The sequence below is a fragment of the Nilaparvata lugens genome, chromosome 1, assembly GCF_014356525.2.
Source record: "Nilaparvata lugens isolate BPH chromosome 1, ASM1435652v1, whole genome shotgun sequence".
NCBI classification, from domain to species: Eukaryota; Metazoa; Arthropoda; class Insecta; order Hemiptera; family Delphacidae; genus Nilaparvata; species Nilaparvata lugens.
This window is the reverse complement of record NC_052504.1, coordinates 26,202,169-26,229,220: the sequence shown is the minus strand read 5'-3', so window position 1 is coordinate 26,229,220 and position 27,052 is coordinate 26,202,169. Positions and strand designations below refer to the sequence as shown.

The 27,052-nt window shown below is 35.8% G+C and overlaps 1 protein-coding gene and 1 long non-coding RNA gene across 3 annotated transcripts; both read left to right on the top strand.

Annotated features, from left to right (window-relative positions):
* The first annotated feature begins 3,677 nt into the window (after positions 1-3,677).
* On the top strand, positions 3,678-20,269 carry LOC111059488 (cell wall protein DAN4). 2 transcript variants are annotated; one of them, XM_039423631.1, is made up of 6 exons: positions 3,720-4,508; positions 6,071-6,294; positions 8,295-10,810; positions 16,401-16,454; positions 19,261-19,383; positions 20,028-20,232. In XM_039423631.1, exons 1-6 carry the CDS (start codon positions 3,917-3,919, stop codon positions 20,158-20,160), a joined length of 3,642 nt encoding a protein of 1,213 aa, XP_039279565.1. In that variant the 5' UTR covers positions 3,720-3,916; the 3' UTR covers positions 20,161-20,232. The 2 variants fall into 2 exon arrangements, with proteins under 2 accessions (XP_039279570.1, XP_039279565.1); XM_039423636.1 differs by lacking the exon at positions 16,401-16,454 and having other exon boundaries at positions 3,678-4,508; positions 20,028-20,269.
* Positions 20,270-21,404: 1,135 nt separating this feature from the next.
* Positions 21,405-26,735, top strand: LOC120350412. Its single transcript, XR_005570751.1, has 2 exons — positions 21,405-21,622; positions 26,565-26,735. It is a non-coding gene; the product is annotated as an uncharacterized LOC120350412 (long non-coding RNA).
* Positions 26,736-27,052: the final 317 nt, after the last annotated feature.

Sequence of the window (27,052 nt, the reverse complement as noted above, 5' to 3'; positions counted from 1 at the left end):
CAGCTGATTAATTATGAATAATTTTATAGTCTGATTTTTATAGTAATATTGACGTATTCGATGGAAATAACTTTTCCTTTTATATTATCCTTAAAATGCAAAATTTCAAAAAACCTTATAAATACATCGACGCGCAATTTAAAAAGCATTCCTGCCAAATTTCACGAAAATCCACTGCCGCGTTTTGCCGTAAATGCGGAACATACATAAATAAATACATTCATAAAGAGAAATGCAAAACCTTTGACTTGAATCTTAGGTTACAACCACACTGAAAGCGGAGCGGAGTGTGGCGTAGCGTTGAGGAGCGTCGTGAACAATATAATGTTAGGTAATGAGCTAAAACACTGGAAGCGTCTACTCGCAGAGCGGAGTGGAGCGGAGCGTGGTGTCAAACTTTGGAACAAGCTGGTTTGTTTTTTGTAGCGTCTACGAGCGGAGCGTCAAAGTGAGAGTGCCCTACTAATGTATATACTTGTGGTCTACTCTTGTACATAATAATCTAAGATTAATATAACCTACTTGTATTAATATAGTATTAAGTACATAATAATGCAAATTATCTACTACATTTTCCCACAATCTACTACACTAGTATATTTAATGTTTGTCCAAATTTCCGTGTTATGTGTATTTATTGTAAAGTGCAATTCATTTATTGCACTTTGAAATCAAAAGTAAGGCTTTTCTAATCCATTTTCATTCATATCCACTAAGACTATTTGTCTACTTCTAAGTTTATTAAACTAGTCCACTTATTATTATTTTTACTTTTTCTTCATCTAACTAAAATATTGTTTTGTTTCATTTTTCTTTTACTGAATATCGTTGTTGAATTATAATTTAGTAGGCTTATTGTATTGGTGGGTTAAGTGTAAGAGAGGGCCGACTGCGCCCTAACTTCGCCATCCTAGGTCAAAAATAAGAGCAGTCATTCTATTCTAAAACAAATTAAATTCATCAATTCTCTCACCATCTAGTAAATATTGTGGGGGAAATTTGGTTCATATTTTATTTATAGTTGAACGTTTATTACTAGGCCTAATGAAAAAAGGTTACCTTAGTGTTATTACAATTCTTTTTTCAGCAGATATTGGATTCCTCCAATTAGTGACATATTTTTCTAAATCAGGCTTCACTCTTGTCAAAATATAATCAAAGGTTGAAGTTAACATTCGCATATACAAAAAAAATCGCGACTCATGCTTTCTTAAAACATTAAACAGATGGTGGTATTCACCAAATAGTCGACGATCTAAGTTAATTTCATTGACCCACTCTGTCCTAGCAGGCTTAGCTAAAATCAAATACTTTAAGTTATTGTTCTCACAAAGTAATGTCTGTGCAAGACAACGGCATTTTCTAGGCCCTTGACGCATGACGCTCAGACGCTTCCTGTGTGTATCATGAACGCTCTAACCACGCCAAGCCACGCTCCGCTTTCAGTGTGATTGTACCCTTAGACCTCACTTTGCTTGTCAATTAATTGCATTCAATTTATAACTTGAAATAACATATTTTCTCCCGACCTTTCTCTGCTTTCAACTCGGTCAACTTTTGATGACAGTAGTTGTTCACAGCAGATGATTAGCATTGTCGATACACCAACCCAAACAGCCCTTAGTCGTTTTCATACCGATATTCCGCCGACACGACAGGACAGGACACAATTTACTCTGATGGACAGTATTAGAGGAGGCTGTGGTTTATAAATGCGTAAGGTCTACTGTTCACAGAGCTACTTTTAATGTTGACCAACTAGATACATATTTGATTGGAAAGCTAGTCACAGATATGTGCGATCACATATTAAGAGCTGTCACATTATTAATATAACTATCAAAAATATACGAGAGCAATTCAAATTTTTACAATGATAGTCCAAATGTAGGTAGGTTATATGTTATTATGTTTGGTAGGTACAGTAATTTTCATCATTCACTCATTGTAGTCCAGGCAATGAATGCTCAAAAAAGGGTATAGAGGGAAATGTTGGGAAGACAATTTTTGACCCCGCAGTTCTGTATAGAGTAGTAAGGAGGTAAACATATCAAGTCCCCACCCCTACCCCCTGTGCTAAGAGGGTGGGGGTGGTTTAAAGGTACCATTTTTTGGTTTATCGCATAAACCTCGAAAACTATGCATCCTAAGGACTTGATTGCCATATAACAAATTGAAGCTTACATAATTTCCTACAATAGTCATCTTATAACTTCTTTTATATCTCCCCTAGTTTTCGAGATATCCGCTCTTGAAGGTGTGACATAAAAAAACACGTTTGCCACAAATTTTTTTCTATTTTTGCTCTTATAACTTTTTGAAAATCGACGGGAAAAATCCATGCTGATTATGAGCTTATAGAGCATCAAATTCTCTTCAATTTTATGTATAATTTCACACTTTTACGAATTTCCCTACTCCTTTTGCAGCAGCTTTAGTGTTGAGTGTGGAATCTCCTTTTTTGCAACAATAGACCAATTAACAATGGAATTTGGAGGGAATGTTTTAAACAAAATATTTGACTTTGCAAGCTTTATTGAGACTATTTAGGAGGAGAACATGTCAAAAGTCCCCATTCCTAACCCATGTGCTAAGGTGATGAGGTGATGAGGGTGGTTTAAAAGTTTCATTTTTCAGCGTTTTGCTTCCACGCTCATATCTCGAGAACAATGCGCCCAACAGACATAACTAACCATTCAAAAATGAAGCTTGATAAATTCTCTAAACTATTTTTTCAGTGGAATTTTGTGATATTCCCAATTCTTCCCGAGATATTCGCTCTTGAAGTTGTGTAATTGTTAAAATAACAGGTATTTATACAATGTTTTGCTTTTTCAGGGCTTATAACTCTCCAAAAATGCATCATAAAAACTGATGCTTATCGTAGGTTTGTAGAGCATTTAATTATCTTTTAAATGATGTATTGTTTCAGTATTCCAAGTTTTTCTTTCATCGTTATAACAGTTTCAATGTAGGGGGTGAAATTTTCATTGCTGCAACAAGTGTCAACTCAGCGGTTCCACAGCTACCATAAAGATTCGCACTTTTGCTATGTTCACTAACTAACTAGTCCAAATTGAGCTGCAAAGTCAAAAATTGTGTCACAGACACCCCTTAAAAATGTCAAATTGTCAAACGATCAATTGTTGCAGCAATGAAAATTTCACCCCCTACATTGAAACTACTATAACAATGAAAGGAAAACTTGGAATAGTGAAATAATACATAATTTAAATGCTCTACAAACCTACGATAAGCTTCAGTATTTATGATGCATTGTTCGAGAGTTATAAGCACTTAAAGTGCAAAACATTGTATAAAAACCTGTTATTTTAACAATTACACAACTTCAAGAGCGAATATCTCGGGAAGAATTGGGAATATCACAAAATTCCACTGAAAAAATAGTTTAGAGAATTTATCAAGCTTCATTTTTGAATGGTTAGTTATGTCTGTTGGGCGCATTGTTCTCGAGATATGAGCGTGGAAGCAAAACGCTGAAAAATGAAACTTTTAAACCACCCTCATCACCTCATCACCTTAGCACATGGGTTAGGAATGGGGACTTTTGACATGTTCTCCTCCTAAATAGTCTCAACAAAGCTGCAAAGTCAAATATTTTGTTTAAAACATTCCCTCCAAATTCCTTTGTCAATTGGTCTATTGTTGCAAAAAAGGAGATTCCACACTCAACACTAAAGCTGCATCAAAAGGAGTAGGGAAATTCGTAAAAGTGTGAAATTATACATAAAATTGAAGAGAATTTGATGCTCTATAAGCTCATAATCAGCATGGATTTTTCCCGTCGATTTTCAAAAAGTTATAAGAGCAAAAATAGAAAAAAATTTGTGGTTTAAAGAAATCAGTTCTTGATAGAGTTGCTAGGAAATTATCTCCTTCCAAGAGAGCTGCTCCAATGCAAACTGTTACGTTTGTTTCGAAAATACCATCTTCTTTCAAATTTTCTTCCAAAACACTGCCTCCAACTAAAGTATCTCCTAAAAAGGAGGTTAACAAGCCATCATCATCATCATCATCATCTAAGAAAAGTGTCGATCCTCAAGTAAAAGCTTCAATAAAGAAACCTAATTTCAGCAAAAGCTTTTCATCCTCCAGAAAGGAAAGTATGACAACCAAAACTTCTCCCAAAAATACTTCTCTCAATCGTATTTCTGAGACCAAACAATTGGCTCTTAGAAAGGCTTTTAGTAATATAAAGATGAACCTTTCATCTGCTAAAACTCCCGCTAAAAATATAAATTTTTCTATTAAGAAGAATAAGCCTGTGAGAATGTCAATAAACAATAAAAAGATTTCCAAAAACATGAGCATGGAGGTAAAATCGTCATCGTCCAAAAAAACTCCACTTGCTCTCAATAAAAGTATGCCAGCAAAGATATCATCATCGTTGACTAAAACTAAACCTGCTCAAGCGAAAGCTACAAACCAATGTGAATCCAATGCCAGATCTGCTGACAAATCTACTGTGAAAACTCCAGCATCCAAAGGTTTGTAGACGTTTCTTCCTAAATGTATATTTCTTTAGTAATCTATTTCTGAAAACTTGCATTCATTCGTATTATAATATGTTTTCATAAAACGTTGGATTGTAAACTTGATTATCAATATGTACTGCAAAATTCAAGGCTCCTTTTTGAATCATTATTGATTCTTCCTGTAGTTCTAATTGTCATACTTTGAGGATACTGTTGTATTGTGATATAGTTCAACCTATCAACGTTTAGTATGATTAACGCCAAGTGACTGTTCTGCAGCTACTCTTAAAATATTTTTAAGAAAATTAATGACAAACCAAAGTTGAAATAAAAAAAAAACATTTACTCCCCTCCAAAGTAGCTCTCCTGGATAGCTATCCCCTTCCTTAAGGTTTAATTCCTTAGGGATAACTCAAAGATTCAAGCCACGTGTCTAGCGAGGCAACTCGAGCCGCTCGATAGTCTGCTATCGCAGCGTCCTAACAGACGCGACGTCTTCAAGCTTGAACTGTTTTATAGTTGAGATTAAATCCATTTTCAGTTGCCAACAATAGCTCATGTTCTTGTAAAAGCAATATAACCAACACTTCTTAGGGCCAGAACACATTAAGCGGCTTTTCAGACACCAACCCAATCAACCAATCGGAGAGCTTCCTGCCCTGCCAACTCTGGAAACGCTTAATATGGTCTGGCCCTTATTCATCTGCCGTCATAAAGTTTATACAACATAACGATCCAACGAATCATTAAATACGAGGAGTTCATAGGTTATGTGCTCCAGCCGCTCCGTGATTGCTACAGCCACCTCACTAGAGACGCGCGGCTAGAATCGTAGAGTCGTCGCTAAGTAATGGCACATTAACTAGTAGCACTGGCACTCTTGGCTATTGTGACCTTCAAGATGCCAGTCACATTCTTTTAAATGCTCTCAGACATTTATAACTATGTTTATAGTTGCTTGTTTCCTTTCTGGTTCATGTCTTAGAACCTGTTTGGGCCTGCCTATGATAACTGAGGAGGGGAGTGTCTCGATTAGACCAGGTTTCGTATACACAAGGTCCTATGATTCTACAATGAAGCTGAAAACCTGGTCGGACTTTTCCGATTAGACCAGGTTTCGTTTAGACCACCTGGTGTAATCGAACTACTGGGTTAATCGAAGCATTCCGTCTCGTTTAGCCGAGGTGTGCGTTTAGACCAGGTCCTGGTCTAAACGGAAAAGTCCGACCTGGAGTAATCGAACACCTGGACTAAAGGAAATACACCCCTGAAGAGCATTAGCTGTACCCATTAGAAGTTCAAAATTCACCAGAAAAATGTGGTTTCTCTTCAATATTGTTCAGATAGCAGTGTAAACAAAACTAGAGAATTCTTTCGTTATTATATATTTTTTTGTAATTATGAATTTTTCATGAAGCAACATATAAGCTAATCCAGAATAAATCAAATGTATTTGTTATCATTGACTTGTGAATCAATTGAACGGATTTTAGAAGTTCAAGTATGTTGGAAAAATTTTTGTAATGATTTACCAAAGCCTGAGCCTCATTTCTATCATCATTATCATTTCGCAGGTAACATGAAGGTTGATCAAACATCTTTCATAAAAACGTCTAATGGCAAAGTGATTACTCAAGAGAAAAGTGGAACTCAAAAGAGAGAAATGAGATTAGAAGTAACGAAAATGTCCTACTCTTCTGCGGTGAAACGTAAACCTGTAAACAAACAGCTTTTACCTAAAACTTCCAAGGCAGATGATCTAAAACCTGTGACCATACCAAGAAACATCATGATACAGGTAACTATAACCATTATCTCAAGATTTGAAATTGCATAGATTTGATTTTGAATCTAAATAATGGATCTTTCATTCTGCTCTTCTGCTCCCTGACAATTCACACCATCTGAATACAGCTTTTTATGAAATTGACATTTGAAATCCGTTGGAATATTACCAAAGAGCCCGTTCTGGGAACATGGAATGTGGTAAATTGTCTGATTCACAATTTACCAGGTAAAAAGTTGCGCGTCCCATGGGAGGAATTATGACAGATTCTGTACCAGGAACTAGTTCCAGTTCGAAGTTCCTGCCCCACAGTCGAAGCCTGGTAAATTGTAACAGTTCAAACTTTCAGAGCTCTCATTGGTCGATTGAAATTGTAGTCTGCTTGATTCTCTGCGCAAGCGCTGATAGCTTGTTTGTTTACCATGACATAGTCATAGAATACATTACCAACAAAATGATGTTTGATAACCATTCGTTAAATGAATTTTTCTCTATAGAAAATTTGAGAGCAATGGAATGAAAGAAATGCACACTTTTCTAGACGGTATGTTAGTTGTAAAACAGCTTTTCTTCATTCACGCATCTTAAACGACACATTTTCGTGTAAATCAACTTCATAAGACAGTGCCCGCCAAAAGCTTGAACCAACGATTTTGAAATAGCGTTCCATGGGAGCATTTTGCACTAGTCACGTGATTGAACAATTTACCACTGGAATTAGAACAATTTACCACTTTTTCGTGTTCCCAGAACGTACACATACTTAGTTTTTTCGAACTTACTAAACTCAAGCCAGAAGTACAGTTTTGTACAATGACTCTTGAAATTTCTTCTGTCTTCTAAGTGATCTAAATATTGTACCTGTACAATGAAACAATTAACTTGAACCAAGCTTAGTAGCTTTGCAACTGTCCACTTGAAAACCACAAGATATTGGTTCTGAAATACGGTACTGTATTATGTATCACATGGATATACTGGAGTAGGAGCTTTTAAAATAATACGTGTAGTTCAAAAGAAAATCATTTTATAAGTACTAACTAATACTTGTGCAACATTGAATTGATTTAAGTACATCTTTATTCACAATCATTCACAGATAATGAGGCATAAGTTCATAAGGTGCTAATCTCTTCTTTATAGTACGAATATTGTGCTGAGTTGATTCAGGCTAGTTTTAGTAATTTAAGAGGTTCTCTTTGCATTTATTACTTGTGCTATTTCACCTTCCTATTTGATTGTTAATTTGCTTGTATAATTTAAATTAGTAATAATTTTATTCCCATTTCAATGTCAAATAAATATTGCAAATTTTACCAATGTAGCCATTTACTGTGCGGTACAATAAGTGATTTTTTTCGAATATAACGACTGCTTAATGTCCTCCATTGGATTCCATGCAATTATTGAGTTTTTTTACATTTGCAAATGAAAACTGACATTTTGCAGCATATTGACTGGTATTCCATAAAATTTTGCTCCGAATTCGTTGTTTCAGTGCTGGGATATTATTCTGAGTGGACCGTTCTGGAAAACTTTTATAGAATGAAAATCCTAATCTATAGAATAGAATAAGGTTGCAGGTCGTCACATCTTTGGTGCGGGGTGGGGTGGTATTTGGTAATGAATTTACCTCTGTTTCGGGTAAAAATAATGCCGCCTGGAAATGAAGCATTCACAGTGTTCATAACAACACTTCGACACTGTTTGATTCAGAACTCTAAAATCAAATTCATCCCAGTCCCAAAACAACGAGACTGTTAAGAATTTGATGGAATACTAATCAATAAATATGCTGCAAAGCGTCATGGGGAAATTAAGTTCCAATGGAGGACTTACCAATTACACAGTTAATGGCTACCTTTTTCCTCATATTTATTACCATTGAAATACAAAAATCAATTTTCCTAAAGAATTATCCATTTATTGCAATTCATTTTTATGAAATTTGTAAATAATCATGTCGTGCATTTTTTCATGATTGATAAGTTCTATTTTGGGTTTCTTCACAGGTGAATAAAAAGCCAGCTTTCAGTAACAGACATATAAACTCTCCTGATCCCATAATTATTTCAAAACAATCTCTGAAATCTCTTGGAAATAGATCAGTTAAAAAAGACCTTAGAAAGCCTATGAAATCAAATACTCCGAAACAGACTTTTAAGCCTTCTGCAAGACCCAACCTTGTTCCATCCTCAGTGAGAACGCCAAGAGCATCGGCTAGTAAAATCCTTCCCCAAAAAATCTCGAACAAAGTCAATGATGCGGTAAAAACTCCGATGATATTGAAATCGAATGCTTCAACATCAAAACTTGAAACTTCCAGAAGTAAGAGGAACTTAAATGCTAATAAAAGCAGTATAGCAGATGATTCAAGTACTCCATCTGTGGTAGGAATAAAATATATTTCGATGAAAAATGAATCTCTACTAAAATCTTCCATGAAACAAGAACGTGGTCTGATATCTTGCAAGAAAGTGAACTTTGATATGTCTCATTTGAATCTGAAATCAAGTCAAGCCGACAAAAAATCGTCAATATCTTCAGACATTCGCAATGTGAAAGACACTTCTGTGAACTCAGAGGAACCTTCGAAATGTTTCCTTGCTGCCTTGGAACTATCATGTGACAGTTTTATGGATGGGACCACTATTATTAGCTCACCTATGAAGAGGACAAGGAGGAGCTCTGTCAAATCGCAGCATATTCATGCGTCAACTCCCATCCAATCAGCTCGACAGGTGGATTGGCTGGTGAACACGCCTTCTTCAAGGATGCTGATGTTGCATCCAAGCCATTCGAAAAGCCCTGCTCCAGGAACCTCCAAGGCACTAGATTTCAGTGCGAGTAACACCGTTTCGAACTCTTCCAAGTCCAATGACACAACTCACAACCTTCCTTATTGTGAAGTCTATCTCACTCCTCACATCAGTACCGACACATTGAACATATCTGTTGAGAATTTCGTTTCTCCGCTCACACAGGGTGCTCTCGGACTCAATCTGAAAAATGCTTCAAGATTGTCATCCAGTCAAACAAGAAAATCGGTAACCAAACCAGTAAGTGATTCGCTTGAGGTTTTTAATTCTACATCGAATAGTACAAGACAATCTCTGAATAGATCACAAACACGATCTGCTGCAAAGGCATCATATCCAACCAAAAGCCCTAAAAACAATCTGCAAGATGTTAGTGGAGTAAAACAAATTTTTACCCGAAAAAGTCCAGGGAATGACTTGAGAAAAAACTTGAGTGGCGTAAAAAGATTACTTTCTTCTGAACAGAATAGTCCGAAGAATGACCTACGAGATGTCAGAGGCGTAAAGAAATTGCTATCAACACCAAAAATACAAAAAAGTCCCAATAATGATCTGCGAGATGTCAGGGGAGTGAAGAAACTGTTATCACCCCCGAAAGCACAAAAAAGTCCTAAGAATGATCTCCGAGATGTTAGGGGAGTAAAGAAAATGTTATCATCTCCAAAAGCACAAAAAAGTCCCAAGAATGATCTCCGAGATGTCAGGGGAGTGAAGAAATTGTTATCTCCAAAAGTACAAAAAAGTCCCAAGAATGATCTCCGAGATGTCAGGGGGGTAAAGAAATTGTTATCATCTCCAAAAGCACAAAAAAGTCCCAAGAATGATCTCCGAGATGTCAGGGGAGTAAAGAAAATGTTATCATCTCCAAAAGCACAAAAAAGTCCCAAGAATGATCTCCGAGATGTCAGGGGAGTAAAGAAATTGTTATCTCCAAAAGCACAAAAAAGTCCCAAGAATGATCTACGAGATGTGAGAGGGGTGAAGAAATTGCTCTCATCTCCAAAATCACAGAAAAGTCCCACGAATGATCTCCGAGATGTCATGGGTGTGAAAAGATTACTTTTGACTCAGAAAGATCCTAAGAACGATTTAAGGAATGTGAGTGGCCTAAATCTATTGATGGCTACACCATCCAAATGTAGCCCTAAAATTGAGAAAATAACTCGAGATCAAAAACCTACGTTAGCCAACCGAGGTGAAGTAAAAGTAGATGTAGAATCTCCTAAAAATAATCAAATCAAGACCGAATGCGATGTTCAGCCGACAAAACGGAAGGCTGAAGTGACAAAAGAGGTTCCTGCAAAGAGAAAAGTGAAGCAAGAAATGAGTTCACCAACTATTAAACCTCAAGATAAACAGGTCGTGCAACGAAGAACAAGAAGGAATGTTAACGAATTGAAGAACGAGGAATCCGAATCGTCAGACTTACAAGTGGAAAGTAAATCAAGTTCAAGAAAAAAGAGTACAGCAAGAAAAACCAGTAGCAAATCGCAAGTAAATGCTGATGCTGCTGTGACAGCAAAACCTAGAGCATCCAAGAGGACGACGAAGAATGTCGCCAAGGAAACTAGATCAGCAGTAACACAGTCTGGGAAGAAATCTGCAGAGGCCAGAAGGAGTTCTGGAAGCTCAAAACTCCGATCAAATATGAGAAAACGAAAGTCCAGTGGCGTTCTCGTTGTTTCAGCCAAGAAAGTTCAATTCAACCCGTAAGTAACACCTATTTTTTACATTTTGTTTTTGTCATTACATTTACAGTTTACTATTTAGTTTTTACATCAATAATTTTACAATACTGTACAACAATTTATAGTCATCGTCACTGAAATTGACCATTCATATAATAAATGTAATAAACGACTTGGCGTGATTATAATTCAATTTTGCAATGGCAGTACAGTATTCTACTAAATTTGACAGCCTGAGCGAACGTTGATTAAACTCAATAATTCTCCAGGGCTATAGAGTCTACTCTGAAAAATCTGTGATTTTCAAGAGTGTGACTCCAATTTATTCACGATAGATCAAGTTTGCTCCATCAAAGGTCAAAACATCGTTTCAAAAATATCATGCGTGTACTTTTTCATCTAAGCACGATTATATTGACTATTGGTTGCTTATCTTTCAATACAATCACAATTTTATCTTGCAATAATATATATAGTCTTATAGGCTACTGAATTTTTCAGCCTGTGAGATGATAATTGAATCCAATTAGAGCTAATATATTTCGAATTATACAGCTCAAATACATATACGATAAATCATGTATGAAGCATCATAAAATGAATTTTTAATGTAATGAATAATAATAATAAGAAAAATAGAATAATAATAATGCTTAAAATGCTCAACACTACGTTGCATATCACTTGCTTAACATTTTTCAAATACGAGCCGAATTTACAGAACAGTATCACGTGATTATGTTATTACCGTAATTAAATATTAAAAATAGTTTGAATCGCGGTTCACATATTCATGCCAATTAAACAAATAATGTCATTATTTTGAATAGCCGTCAACGTATTTGCACAAAATAGAACTTAACAAATCACTTAATTTGATTATTTTGAATAGCCTTGAACGTATTTGTACAAAATAGAACTTATCGAAAAAGGGCTTTGTGATGTAGAATACCTTGAACCAATTATACCTTTCCGTGATTCGTTTCATCAGGGTTCATAATTATATTGTGAATGCTGCATGTTGGATTGGTTTGAAACAGTTTGGAGCTTGCTAGAATCCCTGTTTCTATGTTCTCAGTACCTTATTCAGCTAATGTTACTTTCCTTTAGCTCTTATGTTTATCCTTTTCAGTACTTGTTGAATATTGTGTGAATTCTTTTGGTAATCCACTAGTTTGATGAGTCAACCATTCTACATACTAAAGAACTAGAGTAGCATAATTATGCTAAAACTTTATTGATTGCAAGTCAAGTGAAACTAATAACACTGCTTTGGAATAAAATTTGTTTTTTATTTATTTTATTCATTGATACAAAGAACACAATTCATTAAAATGATTTTTTATTGGTATTTATTCAATTTTATTTTTTTAAATTGGATATTTATTTTATTTTTATATTAAATTTATGTTTTTAAACAACTCTGTAAACGTTGCATGGATTATCATACAATTTTTTCATCTATTATCGATATTTTTTGCGAATTGTGACTTTATGTGTAGTCTGGTTTGAAAGTGTTGCATGCAGTGTAAATTAGATCTGAATTTTCCGTTGTGTTGGAGGTGTTTAACCAACTCTTTGAATTCTAGTGAATTTCAATATAATAATTTTGAAAGTTCGAATAATGCAATTGAGAATTCATTTGTCAAGAATACATCAGAAATATCCTAGATTGGCATACACTTGTTTTCATTAATTTGTTATTTTGTTGATCAATTTTAAATGTGTAAATCTCACACCTTTCAATATAGCCAAAGCATATTTTTATGATATTAACATAAGCATGATAGCTAGTTGTGGTTTCTGAAAAAGTGATGAACTGAAACTTGGTCGAAACAAATTGAAGTTCATCGGGTAATATTTTAAAGCTGTTTTTCAATTGCTATGCTGTGGGAAATCCTATTAATCATTTCTTGATGCTAGACAAAGGGCAGAATAGTTTTCGATTCCGGTCCTCAGTTACTGTTCAATTTTTGGTTCGCTCCTTTGAAGCATAATATTTTTAGCCTATTCGTAGTAGCCATTTTTGACTTGAAGTTACTATACATAGTGGGTGAAAAATCCGAGAACGGCTTAATATCTCAAACACCAATTTAATTTGACGTTGGGTGTGATTGGAGATCCTATTCAGATTGAAAATACTACTTTACTATGACCTTAAAAATCTGGTCCGCACTCTTGGATCCGCCATATTGAATGCAACTTTATTTTTTAAATGGAAGGTTGTCATGCGATATATGATTTCGATGCGGAATTTCAAGAAAAAATCTGGTGTGGTACACTCACACAACTTTCCTTGCTCATTGAAATGTAAGCCTCATTCTCAAACGAGAAGAATTTAGGGGAATAACATAATGACGATTGGCGGTAATATATTAGGAACTACGATCAGACTACTCTATATGTGTATATATAATTGTTTTCAGAGTTCTTTTTCCTTTGTGTAAATTGTGAAATTCGATGATTTTTTCTAAAGTCGTCAAAACAGCTGTTCTACAGATGAAATATCTCGACTATGTGTTCTTTTTATAAACTGCTCTACCTACCTACCTACCTCATGCACGAGAAGGAGGTTGCAAAGTTCATTTCTCTAGGATGGGGTGGACCCCCCATAAGTTTCTCAGGAGGGAGACTCATGCCAGTTGATAGAGCTGATAAATAACTATACAGGGTATGAATTTGAAAAAAAACGGTTAAGTCATTTTTAAGAAAAACGTGAAAAACATGGTTTTTTAGTAATTATCCGCCATTTTTCTTAGGAATATTACGGAACTCCAGCAATTTTCCCAGAAATGAGACTCATGTCAGTCGTTAGGGCTCATGAATAGCTTATCCATGGTATAAATTTGAAGAGAATCGTTTGTGCCGTTTTCGAGAAAACCATGAAAAATATGTTTTTTTTTTTAGTGATTATCCGCAATTTTTCTTAAGAATATTACGGAACTTCTGCAATTTTCCCAGAAATGAGACTCATGTCAGTTGATAGGGCTTATAAATAGCTATCCATGGTATAAATTTGAAGAAAATCGTTAGAGCCGTTTTCGAGAAAACCGTAAAAAAACATGGCTTTTTAGTAATTATCCGCCATTTTTTCCGCCATCTTGAATTGAATTTTATTGAATTCCTTATTGTCGGATCCTCATGGTGTAAGGACCTTAAGTTTAAAATTTCAAGTCAATCGGTTAATTAGGAATGGAGTTATCGTGTTCACAGACATACACACATACACACACACACAGACCAACACCCAAAAATCATGTTTTTGGACTCAGGGGACCTTGAAACGTATAGAAAACTTGAAATTAGGGTACCTTAATTTTTTTTGGAAAGCAATACTTTCCTTACCTATGGTAATAGGGCAAGGAAAGTAAAAATGAATGGCGAAAACCGCACATCGATATCTCAAACCGTTTCGAAGATATTTACATTATTAATCAATACTATTCAAAGCAGAAAGAAGAGAAAAAAGTATGAGAACGGCTTCGTATCTCATGGAAGATTGTGATTCCAAGGTGGGTGTGATTGGGAATCCTACTCAAATTGAAAATACTACTAACCTGTGACTTTAAAAATCTGGTCCACCATCTTGGATCCGCCATATTGAATGCAACTTTTTTTTAAATGGGAAGGTTGTCATGCGATACATGATTTCGATGCGGAATTTCAAGAAAAAATGAATGGCGAAAACCGCACATCGATATCTCAAACTGTTAAGAAGATATTCACATTATTAATCAATATCATGCATATAGAAATTAAATAATTATATAAGTGGTATTGATAAATAATGTGAATATCTTCTGAACGGTTTGAGATATCGATGTGTGGTTCTCGCCATTCATTTTTCCTTGAAATTCCGCATCGAAATCATGTAACGCATGACCACCTTCCTATTTCAAAAAATAAAGTTTCATTCATTATGGCGGATCCAAGATGGCGGACCAGATTTTTAAAGTCATAGGTTAGTAGTATTTTCAATTTGAGTGGGATCCCCAATCACACCCACCTTGGAATCACAATATTTTATGAGATACGAAGCCGTTCTCATACTTTTTTCTCTCCTTTCTGCTTTGAATAGTATTGATTAATAGAGTGAATATCTTCGAAACGGTTTTAGATACCAATATGCGGTTTTCGCCATTCATGTTTTCTTGAAATTCCGCATCAAAATCATGTATCGCATGACAACCTTCCCATTTAAAAAAATTGAGTTGCATTCAATATGGCGGATCCAAGATGGCGGACCAGATTTTTATAGTGCATAGTAAAGTAGTATTTTCAATCCGAATAGGATCCCCAATCACACCCACTATCAAATTACATTAGTGTATGAGATATTAAGCCTTTCTCGGACTTTTCACCCACTCTGTATGTGAGATGGAATTATTAAATCAACAGTTTTGGGTGAATGTCTATTTTATCCACCCGAAAAAGAAATAATTTAATTACATAGCATCTCTAGCACTATTTTATTTTCAAATAAAATTCATGATTTTCAAATAAATAAGAGGGCACTAGTGATTCTATAAATAAAACTATCAAATAGCTCTTGTGAAATGAATGAAAAGTAAGTAATTATATCATCTATGATGTTATATATAAAGAGAATATGTATAGAAGTGTATCTCTCAATGGCAATTCCATACAAATGAGAACTAATCTGATCTACTATACAAATGTCTATAATATTTATTTAGATAGACAATCGCTGTAATAAAAAAATTCATTTTCAGTAAAATTCACAATTTGAAAATAACTTAGACTGGATTTTATGAAACGACTTGATTCGATTGTAAGAGGATAATTTTCTCGTCCAAACCAACTTAGGTTTCTTTTAGGAAAGGTTTCATTTTTAGTTAATATAAGTTTTATAAGTCGTTCATTTCTTGTCAAATTACACATTACCAAGTAATAGTTTTTTACTTACTCACTTACTCCATGGCGCTACAGCCCATCCAGGGCCTTGGCTTCCTCTAGAATGCCTCTCCACTCCTCTTTGTCCACAGCCTTGCGTCTCCATCCCCCAATTTTCCGAAGAATAGTTTTTTACTTGACGTTACTAAATGGTAGTCGTGACTAACTCCAGTTTTATTCGGCTCATTATCGGTAAGAAATGGTTATTAAATTCGGGTTTGTGATTAGGTTTTCTGTTTCGGTAGGGGAAAATATGCTTTTCTTTTAAAATTATGAAGTCAATAAGTTTTGTATTTCATCATCAAATTGGCTCAAATAACTCGTTGGTTTTGTGTTTTTAAATGTCGAACAGTTCTATTTTGTTGAAATCGTTCTTTGTAGAATGTTTGTTGTGCTTGTTATTGATGTTGGTCCCTGTTTGTGCCAAATTATTAGTGAATACCGAATCGTTCGTACATGGATCTTTGTAAAAAATGACACACACAAATACAATCATGCAGGAATCCGGTTGCAACGAATTCATTACAACTATGTTGAAATAATCCTTTGTTTAATGTTTAAATATTTCATTGTAGAGCACTAACATTTATCAATGTATTCTTATTAGATTCCTTTGTAGTTCTTGTGGGACCTCTTATTGATCGGGTTAACTTTTCAACTATTTTCTGATGTTATTTTATCATTTCTCTTATTACAGACTTATACGAGTTCATGCAATATCATTCAATGAGGATTATAATTCGCCAGAATGGTGAGCCGATCAAAGAATTTCAATAGAATTGCAGTAGCTATCACATCTGTTGTACTCATAACAAGTAGAAATTATTTTAAAATGTCTTACGAATGAGAATATCAAGACACACATTTGAGAGTACGGGTCCACAAGCAGTATTCTTTTGCTTGTGTAACCACCCCATATGGGGGCAGAAGATATCTTACACTAAAGGTACCGAGTCATGGGACTTTATAAACAACAAACTTCTGTTTTCTATTTGATTTCTAAATTTTATTGCCGGAATCAACTACTAGAAATGTCGATAACAAAGAATCTGTAACACTGTAACTCAAGAAAACTGTCTGTAAGATTTTGCTTACTGATCGGGGATTCTAATTGCCAAAGAAGGACTCATTTTACTTTTGCAAATTTCTAGGGACTCGTTCATTCAAGGGTTTTTAGCACGAGCTGGAAAATATAATGTCACTCACCATTGTTAATACTATTCATCCATTATGATTTGAAACTCTTGTTACTACACTATTTTTATGACTCACTGATAATATCACTGAACATTTACATATTTCACTTCACTAATTAATCATAAACTACTTATACTAATTTACGGCGCAAAATAATGCATTCAAACAGCAAACACGTTTATTCGGGGCCCTCGAGGCTACCTCTGGATTTTAATGTGATCCCGGACGCGGCTAGATGGAACTGATCCTTTTTTTCCACGCAAATTATGTTCCCCTTCCACCAACGAGACGACGGACCACGTGGAGACAGAGCAAAATTAAATTTCAATTTTAGAGAAGAAAAATGCAAGTTTGAAATATTCCCAAATACCAGTATATTTTCCATCCCTAACGGAAATACAGATCCGTGAGAATACCTCAACCCTGTATTAAATTAAAAACTGACTGTCTTCCCGTACGCGAGATAGCAAAATATTGACTTGAGAAAATAACTTTTCTACAGAAAAATAAATTCCTCACGATAAAAAATTCTCACTGAAAATTCAACTGAATGAACGAACACACGAGTCTGATTGAAAAGTCTTAATTCTACACATTTTTATTTGAACCCAATCAATGAATACATCACAAACTTATAATATATTTTCTTTCAATTTCATTATCAATACACTTGTATTCCGTCGGTATTGTATTTATTTCCAGTTACACATGCACTAAATCAAAACAATGATGGAGAGAAACTACAAAATTATTAATCCAAACAGTTTCCCTCCTGAATGGTTAATAAGTTAGTCTAGATGAGATTATCATAACAATCATAGCAATTCCACAATATGTGAATAACTCTGAAAGGTAGTTTATGACGTTTATATGATGAATTAATGCAGATATTATGAACCAGTATTTCATTATGCCGTTTTGCCACTTCAACTACAGAGGGGTACAAAAAATGTATATAAACTCTTTGATAGTGAATATCTTGGTAACGCAATGGCAGTTATTAAAGTTTTCATGTGGACTACTCATAAAATGCCACATTTCCTGTTGACGAGGCATCGAAGGTAAAGCCCAATTCACACAGAATGGATGTGGCGTACAAGAACGGGCCACTTGCTCAAAATTGAGAACGGACAAAAAAACAGTTGAATTGAATAACATGGAATTGAAATGACACCATCTCGCCCGTTTGGTGTGTATGGCATATGTCACGCCTCTGCCACGTCCGTGCTATATCCGCGCCACGTCTCTGCCCGACGTCTGTTCTGTGTGAATTGGGCCTTTAGTAAGATGTAGGTAATGTGACATCAGTAGTCCGCATGCAAACTGTAAAAAATGCCTGTGCGTAAACAATATATTCACTGTCAAAGAGTGTATACATTTTTTGAAAACCTCTATACATGATTAAGAAAGCTGTTATTGCCGAGTAGGTCAGTAGTTCAGTAGTAAGAGACATAGGTAATCATGACTTTTCTACTCAGTCGGATCTTAGTATAAATAAAGTTTATGACTGCCTACAATTAATTAGTTTATTACCAACATTATCAACTCTCAATATTTATATGAATTTATTATCACTTTTCCTCATTTTTATATCTTTCTTTGAATGTTTGTTGGCTGAAATAGCTTCTCCCAATAACATTGAAGAATCGGCATGCTATCCTTATGCTGACTATTCATTCTAATAACTAACCTTTAGACCTAGCCTGTTGACTATTATGCTATTTTGTGCTTTTGTCCATAACGTTATCCACATTGAAATTATTTGTATTGCCATCAGTCGTTTAACCATTGAAACTTGAAGTTTCACGCCTCTTCCGTCTAAGTCTTAGTTTAGTAAGACATACAAAAACAATCGTACAAAATAATGCTTAATTTTCACAAAAATATCAATGTATCATTTCAGTTAAAGAATAATCGTTTTAATAAAGAATAAGGATTTCATTGTTTTCATTCATTACTTCTAATATAGGATAAACTCTCTTAATGGGATTCTTATTTTCCTATTTGCGCATATCGAATCATTAATTGCACTTATAAAATATTCAACAATAGAAAAACAGAAACTAAAAAACATTTCAAGTACCTGGAATATGTTATCAGCAAAATTAACTTGATAATGTGATTGTATGGTATGAGATGGTGTGGTATTTCTCCATAATTGGAAGAATAAAGTTCTGTAATGTGAATTAATTTTCAAACAAATATAGTGGTATTGACAACATCAACGTCTTATTCTTTCAAAATGTACTTGCATTGAAACTAATATCATACCATAACAGTAAATAAATTGTATCGACAATCATCCATACTGTCACAGAAATAATTTTTAATTCATTCATCTCTTTCTCAATGTTTAACAGTGAAGTGAAATCCTCAGGCGGAAAGAGAAAGACCAAAAAGACAGAAAATAGTGAAGGAGAAAGCCTGTCAGAGAAAGAAACACCTTCGAGAAGTAGACGCTCTACTAAGACAACCACGAAGAGGTAAGTTACAAAATTCATATAATCGTTCAATTTACTGTTGTTCCTTTCCTAGTTGGGATCAATGTGCTTCTATTCAATAACTTAGGTAGATTTTGAACCAGAAAATAACGACTCCACAAAAAGATGAAAAAATGAAGCTTCGGATTTGAAGAAAATCTCAACAAATTATAAGACTCCATTTTAGATGAAAACTTGTATAAATTGAGTACGATCATCCCATTGATCTGTCTAGTAATATTTATCAAGTTATATAAATTAAAAGTCAGCTAAAACACTTTGAAATGAACGTAAATTCACACCATTAAGAGATTTTGGATTGTATTTTAATTTGCTTACAGTTGGATATATTATATACATTACTACACTTGAGGACCTTTTCAAGCAAAGCTGTTCAAGAACGTATGCAAAGATTGGCAACACACATTAACAAGAAATTTCCTGTGGAAATGCTCGTACTCTTACGTTTTTCCTCTGTATTGTTTCCTGATGACGTAACGTTTTGAAAATATTATCATACTCGCATAGCCTGACTAACCAAAAATCCCTGAATTTCTCTAATGAATTGTGTTTAGGTTTTTGTAGAAAGAGTTGTTAGTTTGAATAGAATCTTGACTCGGGGTTGAAATGCTGTCATTGTTTTTCAGCACTGAAGTGAAACCCACCAGAGGAACGAGAGGTGCTGTTGCTGAGACTAGCAGTGAAGGAACAAGTGGAGCCGCCAAGCCATTGAAAGCGAAACGCGCAACCAGAACAACTAAGGACAATGCAGCAACGTGAGACATCTTTATATATTCATATTTCGATTTATTTGGAAACATTTACAACCGATACGATTCTAATTCACATTCCTACGAGTATATTGTGATCGAATTTTGGCACTACCTTTCGATGGTGTACAATAATTATTGAGAGTACGTAAGTCAAGAATTAGTAAGGCTCAACTCACACTTACGCGACTCAGGTCGAGAAGAGACTCGACTCTAGTCGACAGCATGTGTTTCCAAATGGTGAAACTCAGACCAGTCAATTCTAGTCTCCGCGACGTCACCATTTGAAAACACATGCTGTCGACTGAGTCGCGTAAGTGTGAGTTGAGCCTAAATCTACTAAGATCAAGTTATCATGAACATTAAGTTTTGGGTCCCCAAAACGAAATTCTAAAATTGTATCTGATGCTCAATGTTCAATAAAAATTAGAACATACATTTCGTAGTAGTGGCTGAGCAGGAAGAATGGTAAGGCGGATGATACTGTTGAGTTTGTGCATCTTCTAATTTATCGTCTGGGACTTTACCATCAAATCAAAGTTAGTTCGGGCAATGGATATTGTTTAGTAATTACTTATATATTGTTATCCTTCTTAGTTGCTTCATAATCTTTTCAGTGGAAATATGTCAGATTTCAAGAAGAAAATCCGATATGAGGAAATCAAGGGACATTAATTAGCCTATAAGTCAATAAAATTAATTTTGATAAATTTTCCTGCCAGGATCGCGAGACGACTAAGGCGATGTTGCACTCAGTCTACTAGCGCTACCTGGTCGCGGGTTCGAATCCTGCTAATAGGCGTGGACGTTTGGTCATCCAATCATAAATAGCCCTCCAATAGAATTACTCTATCCAATCAAACCACCTTCGCACTTTCCATCACCCACGCAAAAGCAAAACACTCATGTAGGCATCAACCGCAAAAAATGTATAATCTTAAAAACCAATATTGTGTAACTTACCGTACCTATCAAAAAATTTAAATAATTTAGAAATCAATTAAATATCTTGTAAATCTATATACCTCCTATTGTATTTTTTTGGCAGTACACATATTTTCCAGTTTTGGTTTCACATTTCCAGTTTGAAAGTTGTTTGGGTCACACATTTCTTGTCGAAATTACGTGTCATATTTCGAGTTGAATTTCATTCTCTTTGATAACTAAAATGTTACATGAAGAAACATTATATTTTAAGCTGATGAAGCTCTACTAATTCTCATCAATTACCGTAAATGTTTTACTATAGGTAATTATACTTTGCCGGTCCTATAGTTTTAATAGGATCGCATATTCAAGATGTTAATGTATTCACTGTTATTGTTATTGTTCCCGCATTAATTATTCCAATTTTGCTCTAGGGAAGCCAAAACGACCAGAAGCAGAAAGGTGACAGCTAAAAAAGATGAGCCAGTTGTGGAATCATCTACTCCCACTAAAACAACGGTGACTAAGAAAGCTAAAAACAAAGAGTAAGTCGTCACACCCATGACTTGCATAACTACTCTTAATTACAGTTATAGGCCCGGTTGCACAAAAGCTGGTTAAATTTTAACCGTGATTAATTTAACGAGAACCAATCAGAGAAGGCTTTTCTGATTGGTTCTCGTGTAATTAATCATGGTTAAAATTTAACCGGATGTTGTTTAACCGGCACATATTATTATTATTAGCGTATGGCAAACACATAGACACACACATACACACACATAAATTCACAAAAATAGTCAGGTATTTGACCTTTGTCAGCCTGAAAAAATAAAACAAAATAAAACCATCTATCTAGTTTATAGCATACAAACAAAAATATATGACAAAGGAAAGTGTATATGTGCACAAGGAAATAATCAAGCCAAACTTGGATGTCCAGGTTGGTTATGTAGGCTATTGCTTGTGGAAAAGCTGCTATAAAATCATCTGAACCGCCCTGATAGACTCGGATAGCACAATTCCGGATGATATGATTCATTGTTTGCCTAGCCTCTCTACAATCACAATCAGGGGAGGGCAATCTACCCTGTTACTAAGAGATGCTCTACATCTTCCGTGCCCAGTTCTAATCCTGTTGAGTGCTGTCCGTGTTCGCCTTGGCAGATCAAACCCAGCCACACTCCTCCCAACAGAATACCTCATGAGAGGCGCTCTATCCATCCACTCTCTCTCCCAGCTATCAGCGACAGAGAAATTCTCACGTTCTATCAGCTCAGCCAAGCGCATGGGAGGGCGCCTTGACCTCAGCCTGTTACCGAGCTCCAGAAGATCTCTGTGGATTGGGAGTGCTCTGTAATTTTTCATCTTATTATACTCACGAACAAGAGCAAAAGATCTTCGCAGCCCTGGTGGAGCAATGTTCCTGAGAACTGGCAGCCAATATTTGGGGGTGGTTCTAATGGTCCCAGAAATAAGTCGCATGGAATTATTCAGCTGAGTGTTGACTATTCGCATGGGCACTATTCATCCACACAGCCGCACAGTATTCAGCTGTGGGGTATACTAGTCCTAGGGCAGAACAGCGCAAAGTTGTTGCTGATGCTCCCCATGTTGTTCCACAGAGTTTTTGTAGAATATTATTCCTAGTTTTATAGTTTCTCAGCAACATTATTAAGGTGATTTTTGTAGGACAGAGTGCGGTCAAGCGCCACACCAAGGTAATTTGGAAAGAAATTATGCTGCAATTGCGTGTTGTCAAACCTCACATCCACTTTTACCCTAGCCTCCCCATTATTCAAGTGAAAACAGCACACCTCTGTTTTTTTCATGTTAGGGTGTAGCCTCCACTTGTGGAAATAAACTGAAAGGGAAGATAGATCTTCAGTGAGGCTCTCTGATGTTGTCTTCATACTCTTGTCTTGAGTGGCCACAGCAATGTCATCAGCATACATGAAGATCCTTGATGGTATGTTGGGAAGATCTGCTGAGTACAAGTTGAAAAGGAGCGGGGACAAGATTGAACCCTTTGGTAATCCATTATTCAGTACCTTTCTTCTGCTTAGCTTATCATCCATGAGCACTCTGAAGCATCTGTTCTTTAGCATGTTATTTATAAATTGGATGATTTTTAGGCTTGGTAGAACATGCAGGAGTTTGATGAGTCCCTCTCTCCACACTGTATCATAAGCAGCACTCAGGTTCACAAAGGCAACATATGTTTTTTATCCCTTTTGGAAGCCTGCCTCGATATATGTCGTCAAAGAGAGAACCTGGTCTGTACAACTCCGGTTGGGTCGAAATCCAGCCTGTTCAATCGGTACATGCTCTAGTATCCTTTTACTTATCCTATTGTAGAGAAGCCTTCCTAGAACTTTGTAACTCACACTCAACAGTGCAATTTGGCGGTAGCTTTTCACATCATCACAAGGCTTGCCAGGCTTGAGGATTGAAACTATTTTAGACTCCTTGAATTCTGCTGGGAGATTTCCAGTTTGCAGAATTTTTGTTTAAAAGCGTGACAACCACAGCCTAACCTTCCCTCCAGCATGCACCAGAAACCCTGGATGGATTCCATCAAAGCCAGGTGCCTTTCCACACTTGGTATTACAAAGAGCAGCATCCACCTCCTCTACTGAGAAATCACTGGACAGGTGGAAGTCCTCCACAGCCATAGCTTTAAGCTCTTTCAGTCCATTCCTTACCTCCGCTGCATGATCCAAACACCCAGCAGCCTTAGATGTTTTGACTATTTGTTCTGCCACCTGATCTGGATGGATAGGGGAGCTCTGGTGTGTAGTAATTCTTGCACTGCCCAGTTTCCTGAGAAGACTCCAAGCCCGGCGGCTAGAATGTCTGAAGTCCATCTCCTCCATTGTCTAGGATCATTTCTTTCTACGTGCCTCATCCAAGCTGTTAAGGAGCTCTCCTGCAATCCGTTGGTCATTTTTCCTGAAACTGCTTGTATAGATGGTCACTTTCTCTACTCCAGCCTGGAATATATTCCTTCCTGAAACCTCTTGGTATATGTTTCTTTGCAATTGCGACAACAAGACCTTTAAACCTCTTGTAATTCTCTGGGGTTGGAGGGATCCAACTGATACATTAATCCAATTCTGTTGTGAACCCATTCCAGTTAGCCTTCTTGAAATTCCACCTTGGTCGTTGAGTTGATTGGATAAGTGGTATTTGTAATCCAGTTTCAAAAAGAACTGGTCTGTGTTGGCTGTGTGGGAAGTCAGAAAGGACCCTTCATCTAATAGGTTAATGTTGGCCACTACTGTCCACCGAAGCAAAGCAAAGATCAGGATTTGACTCGCTATTCCATGCAGCAGAGCGGAAACTTGCTCTGTCCTTAGCATCAAAAATAAGCTCTATGTCATTATCCTCCACCCATTCAACCAGTGCTATTCCATTTGGGTCATTAGCTCGATACTCATTTCGTTCATTAGCTCATTTCGCTACTTCTTCTTGTTACTTTCCTTGTCCTATTACCATAGGTAAGGAAAGTATTGCTTTCCGAAAAAAATTAAGGTACCCCAATTTCTAAATTTCTATACGTTTCAAGGTCCCCTGAGTCCAAAAAACTGGTTTTTGGGTATTGGTCTGTATGTGTGTGTGTGTGTGTGTGTGTGTGTGTGTGTGTGTGTGTATGAGTGTATGTGCGTCTGTGTACACGATATCTCATCTCCCAATTAACGGAATGACTTGAAATTTGGAACTTAAGGTCCTTTCACTATAAGGATCCGACACGAACAATTTCGATCAAATGCAATTCAAGATGGCGGCTAAAATGGCGAAAATGTTGTCAAGAACAGGGTTTTTCGTGATTTTCTCGGAAACGGCTCCAACGATTTTGATTAAATTCATACCTAAAATAGTCATCGATAAGCTCTATCAACTGCCACAAGTCCCATATCTGTAAAAATTTCAGGAGCTCCGCCCCATCAATGCAGATAGATTCCTAATTATCAGGCTTCAGATACAATTGAAACAAAAAAAATCAAGTGGAGTAGATTGAGCATGAAAATCTCTACAATTAATGTTCAGTAACATTTTCACCTAAAATTGAAAATAAGCTTTAAATTCGAGAAAATGTGATTATTCAATTGCAAATTATTGTTGATTCTATTAAATCATTCACTATGAAGAGATAGCAGACCTCATGTGTGTCTCCAGCGTTATTGCCCTGTCACCAGCTGGCTCAAATATTTGAATAGTAGACTTGAGATGCGCGGGAACACTAGCGTCAGTGATCAATTTTCATAACGGCAAGGAAAGTTGTGTGAGTGCGCCACACCAGATTTTGTTTGTGTGTGCTCTAATATTGACCAGGAGAGCAAAGCTAGTCTGGTCGCCAACCGAAGTAAAGACAGTGTACTAACTTCTCTGGAAGTACCTTGTTTGTTTATGCAATCATTAATTCATTACTAATTTACTAACCAATACAATCCCCACCGCCAAGCGTTTATAAGGACACAAAAGGGTATAAAAACATATCTGTGTCCTATGGCTGATGTTATTTTGCCTGTCCGCTCTGGAGTGTACATATAGCTGTTCGAACTACACTACATGTAGTTGATAGCCTAGCATGTTGGAAAATTGATCGAAAGGAAAAATAAGCCCTTAGACCCCAACGTGTAGTTTAGGGACCAGGGCTTGAAAGGCAAGAGCTTGACCAAGGAAGGCCAGACAGGAAGATAAAAGATGAGTAAAGAAAGCATGATACAAAGCGAAGTCAATAGAAAAACGTTCATTCCAAAGAGATAAAGATCCAGAGCATGTTGAAGAAGAAGAGGGGGGTGGGAGTAAGGGCTCTGGGAGAACACTGGACCGGCACATAGTGTTAATCCTTATTAATAAGTCAATAATTTTGGACAAATGTTATTCAAAACAAAGGTTAGCGCTGGTGTTTACTCTTAGGTGCTGGTTTTATTTGGTTTTTCATTGCTATTTCAATTGGGTCCAAACAAAGAAAATTAACAGTTATTCTCAACAATGCCCGTTACCCGATTCTATGATGCTTAGATTGAATAATTCCTTGATGTACTTATGCGCTGCATAGGGTCAGCATTTCATAAAGTTATGTTATGAACTACAGTGTTATTGTAATGTTATTGAATTACCATCAATGTTTATTGCTTATTTGAATCATGAATGAAAAGTCAAATATCGCGTATTCCAGAAATACAATTGATAAAAAAGGTACTGTATTAAAGGTTTTGTAGTTCTTCGAATTTCTCGAATCTATCAGCTTTATATCACTTTAGCTTATATCACTATATCACTTTATCTCACTTATATCACACGAATAATCAGCTTTACAGCACTTCTACCCTTCACATACTAATAATAAGTATGTAGGACCGGGCTTTTCAGTTACCGTTACAGTGTTTGATATCTCTTCAAAATATCAATAACATATTTTAACAATAAAATTCATTTTTCTCTGGGTTTTCTTTAATGCTCTTTCATATTGTGTTTCAGAAACGTTGCTGTTGTTGAAATTGCTTCTCCCACCTCTGTTGCCCCAAGAAGAGTGCTCAGAAAACGAAACTAAACAACAAGCAAAATACTAAAATAATATTTTTATGATCTGAGATTTTAAATATACGACTTCTATTGTTTAATATAAAATACAATAATTTATGTATACAATGCTAGATTTTCCTGAAAAATCTTATAACCCAGACTTATGTGTGTTAAATGTAGGAGTACAAAGTTGGCCTCAGCATGTGAGGGGCTAACACAATATAAATATTGTATTTTTGTGGATTTTTAAAAATAGTTTTAGCCAACAGAAACTTTCTTATTATTAAAAACTGGATTTCTCATTCATAGGCAATAGATCCATTTACAGTTTATCAAGTATCTATTTTATTGGAGCCGACAACTTTCCTTAGTGTGATAGGTGTTATATGCTATTCAACCGTTTAAGGAAAATTGGTAGCACGGCAAATGTTACCCCTGGGTGG

Excerpts from the sequence above, each read along its gene's own strand:
- LOC111059488 (XM_039423631.1), top strand. The coding sequence starts at position 3,917 with ATGCAAACTGTTACGTTTGTTTCGAAAATACCATCTTCTTTCAAATTT. Across the intron at positions 4,509-6,070 it reads GAAAACTCCAGCATCCAAAG|GTAACATGAAGGTTGATCAA; the intron begins GTTTGTAGACGT and ends ATCATTTCGCAG. Across the intron at positions 10,811-16,400 it reads AAGAAAGTTCAATTCAACCC|ACTTATACGAGTTCATGCAA; the intron begins GTAAGTAACACC and ends CTCTTATTACAG.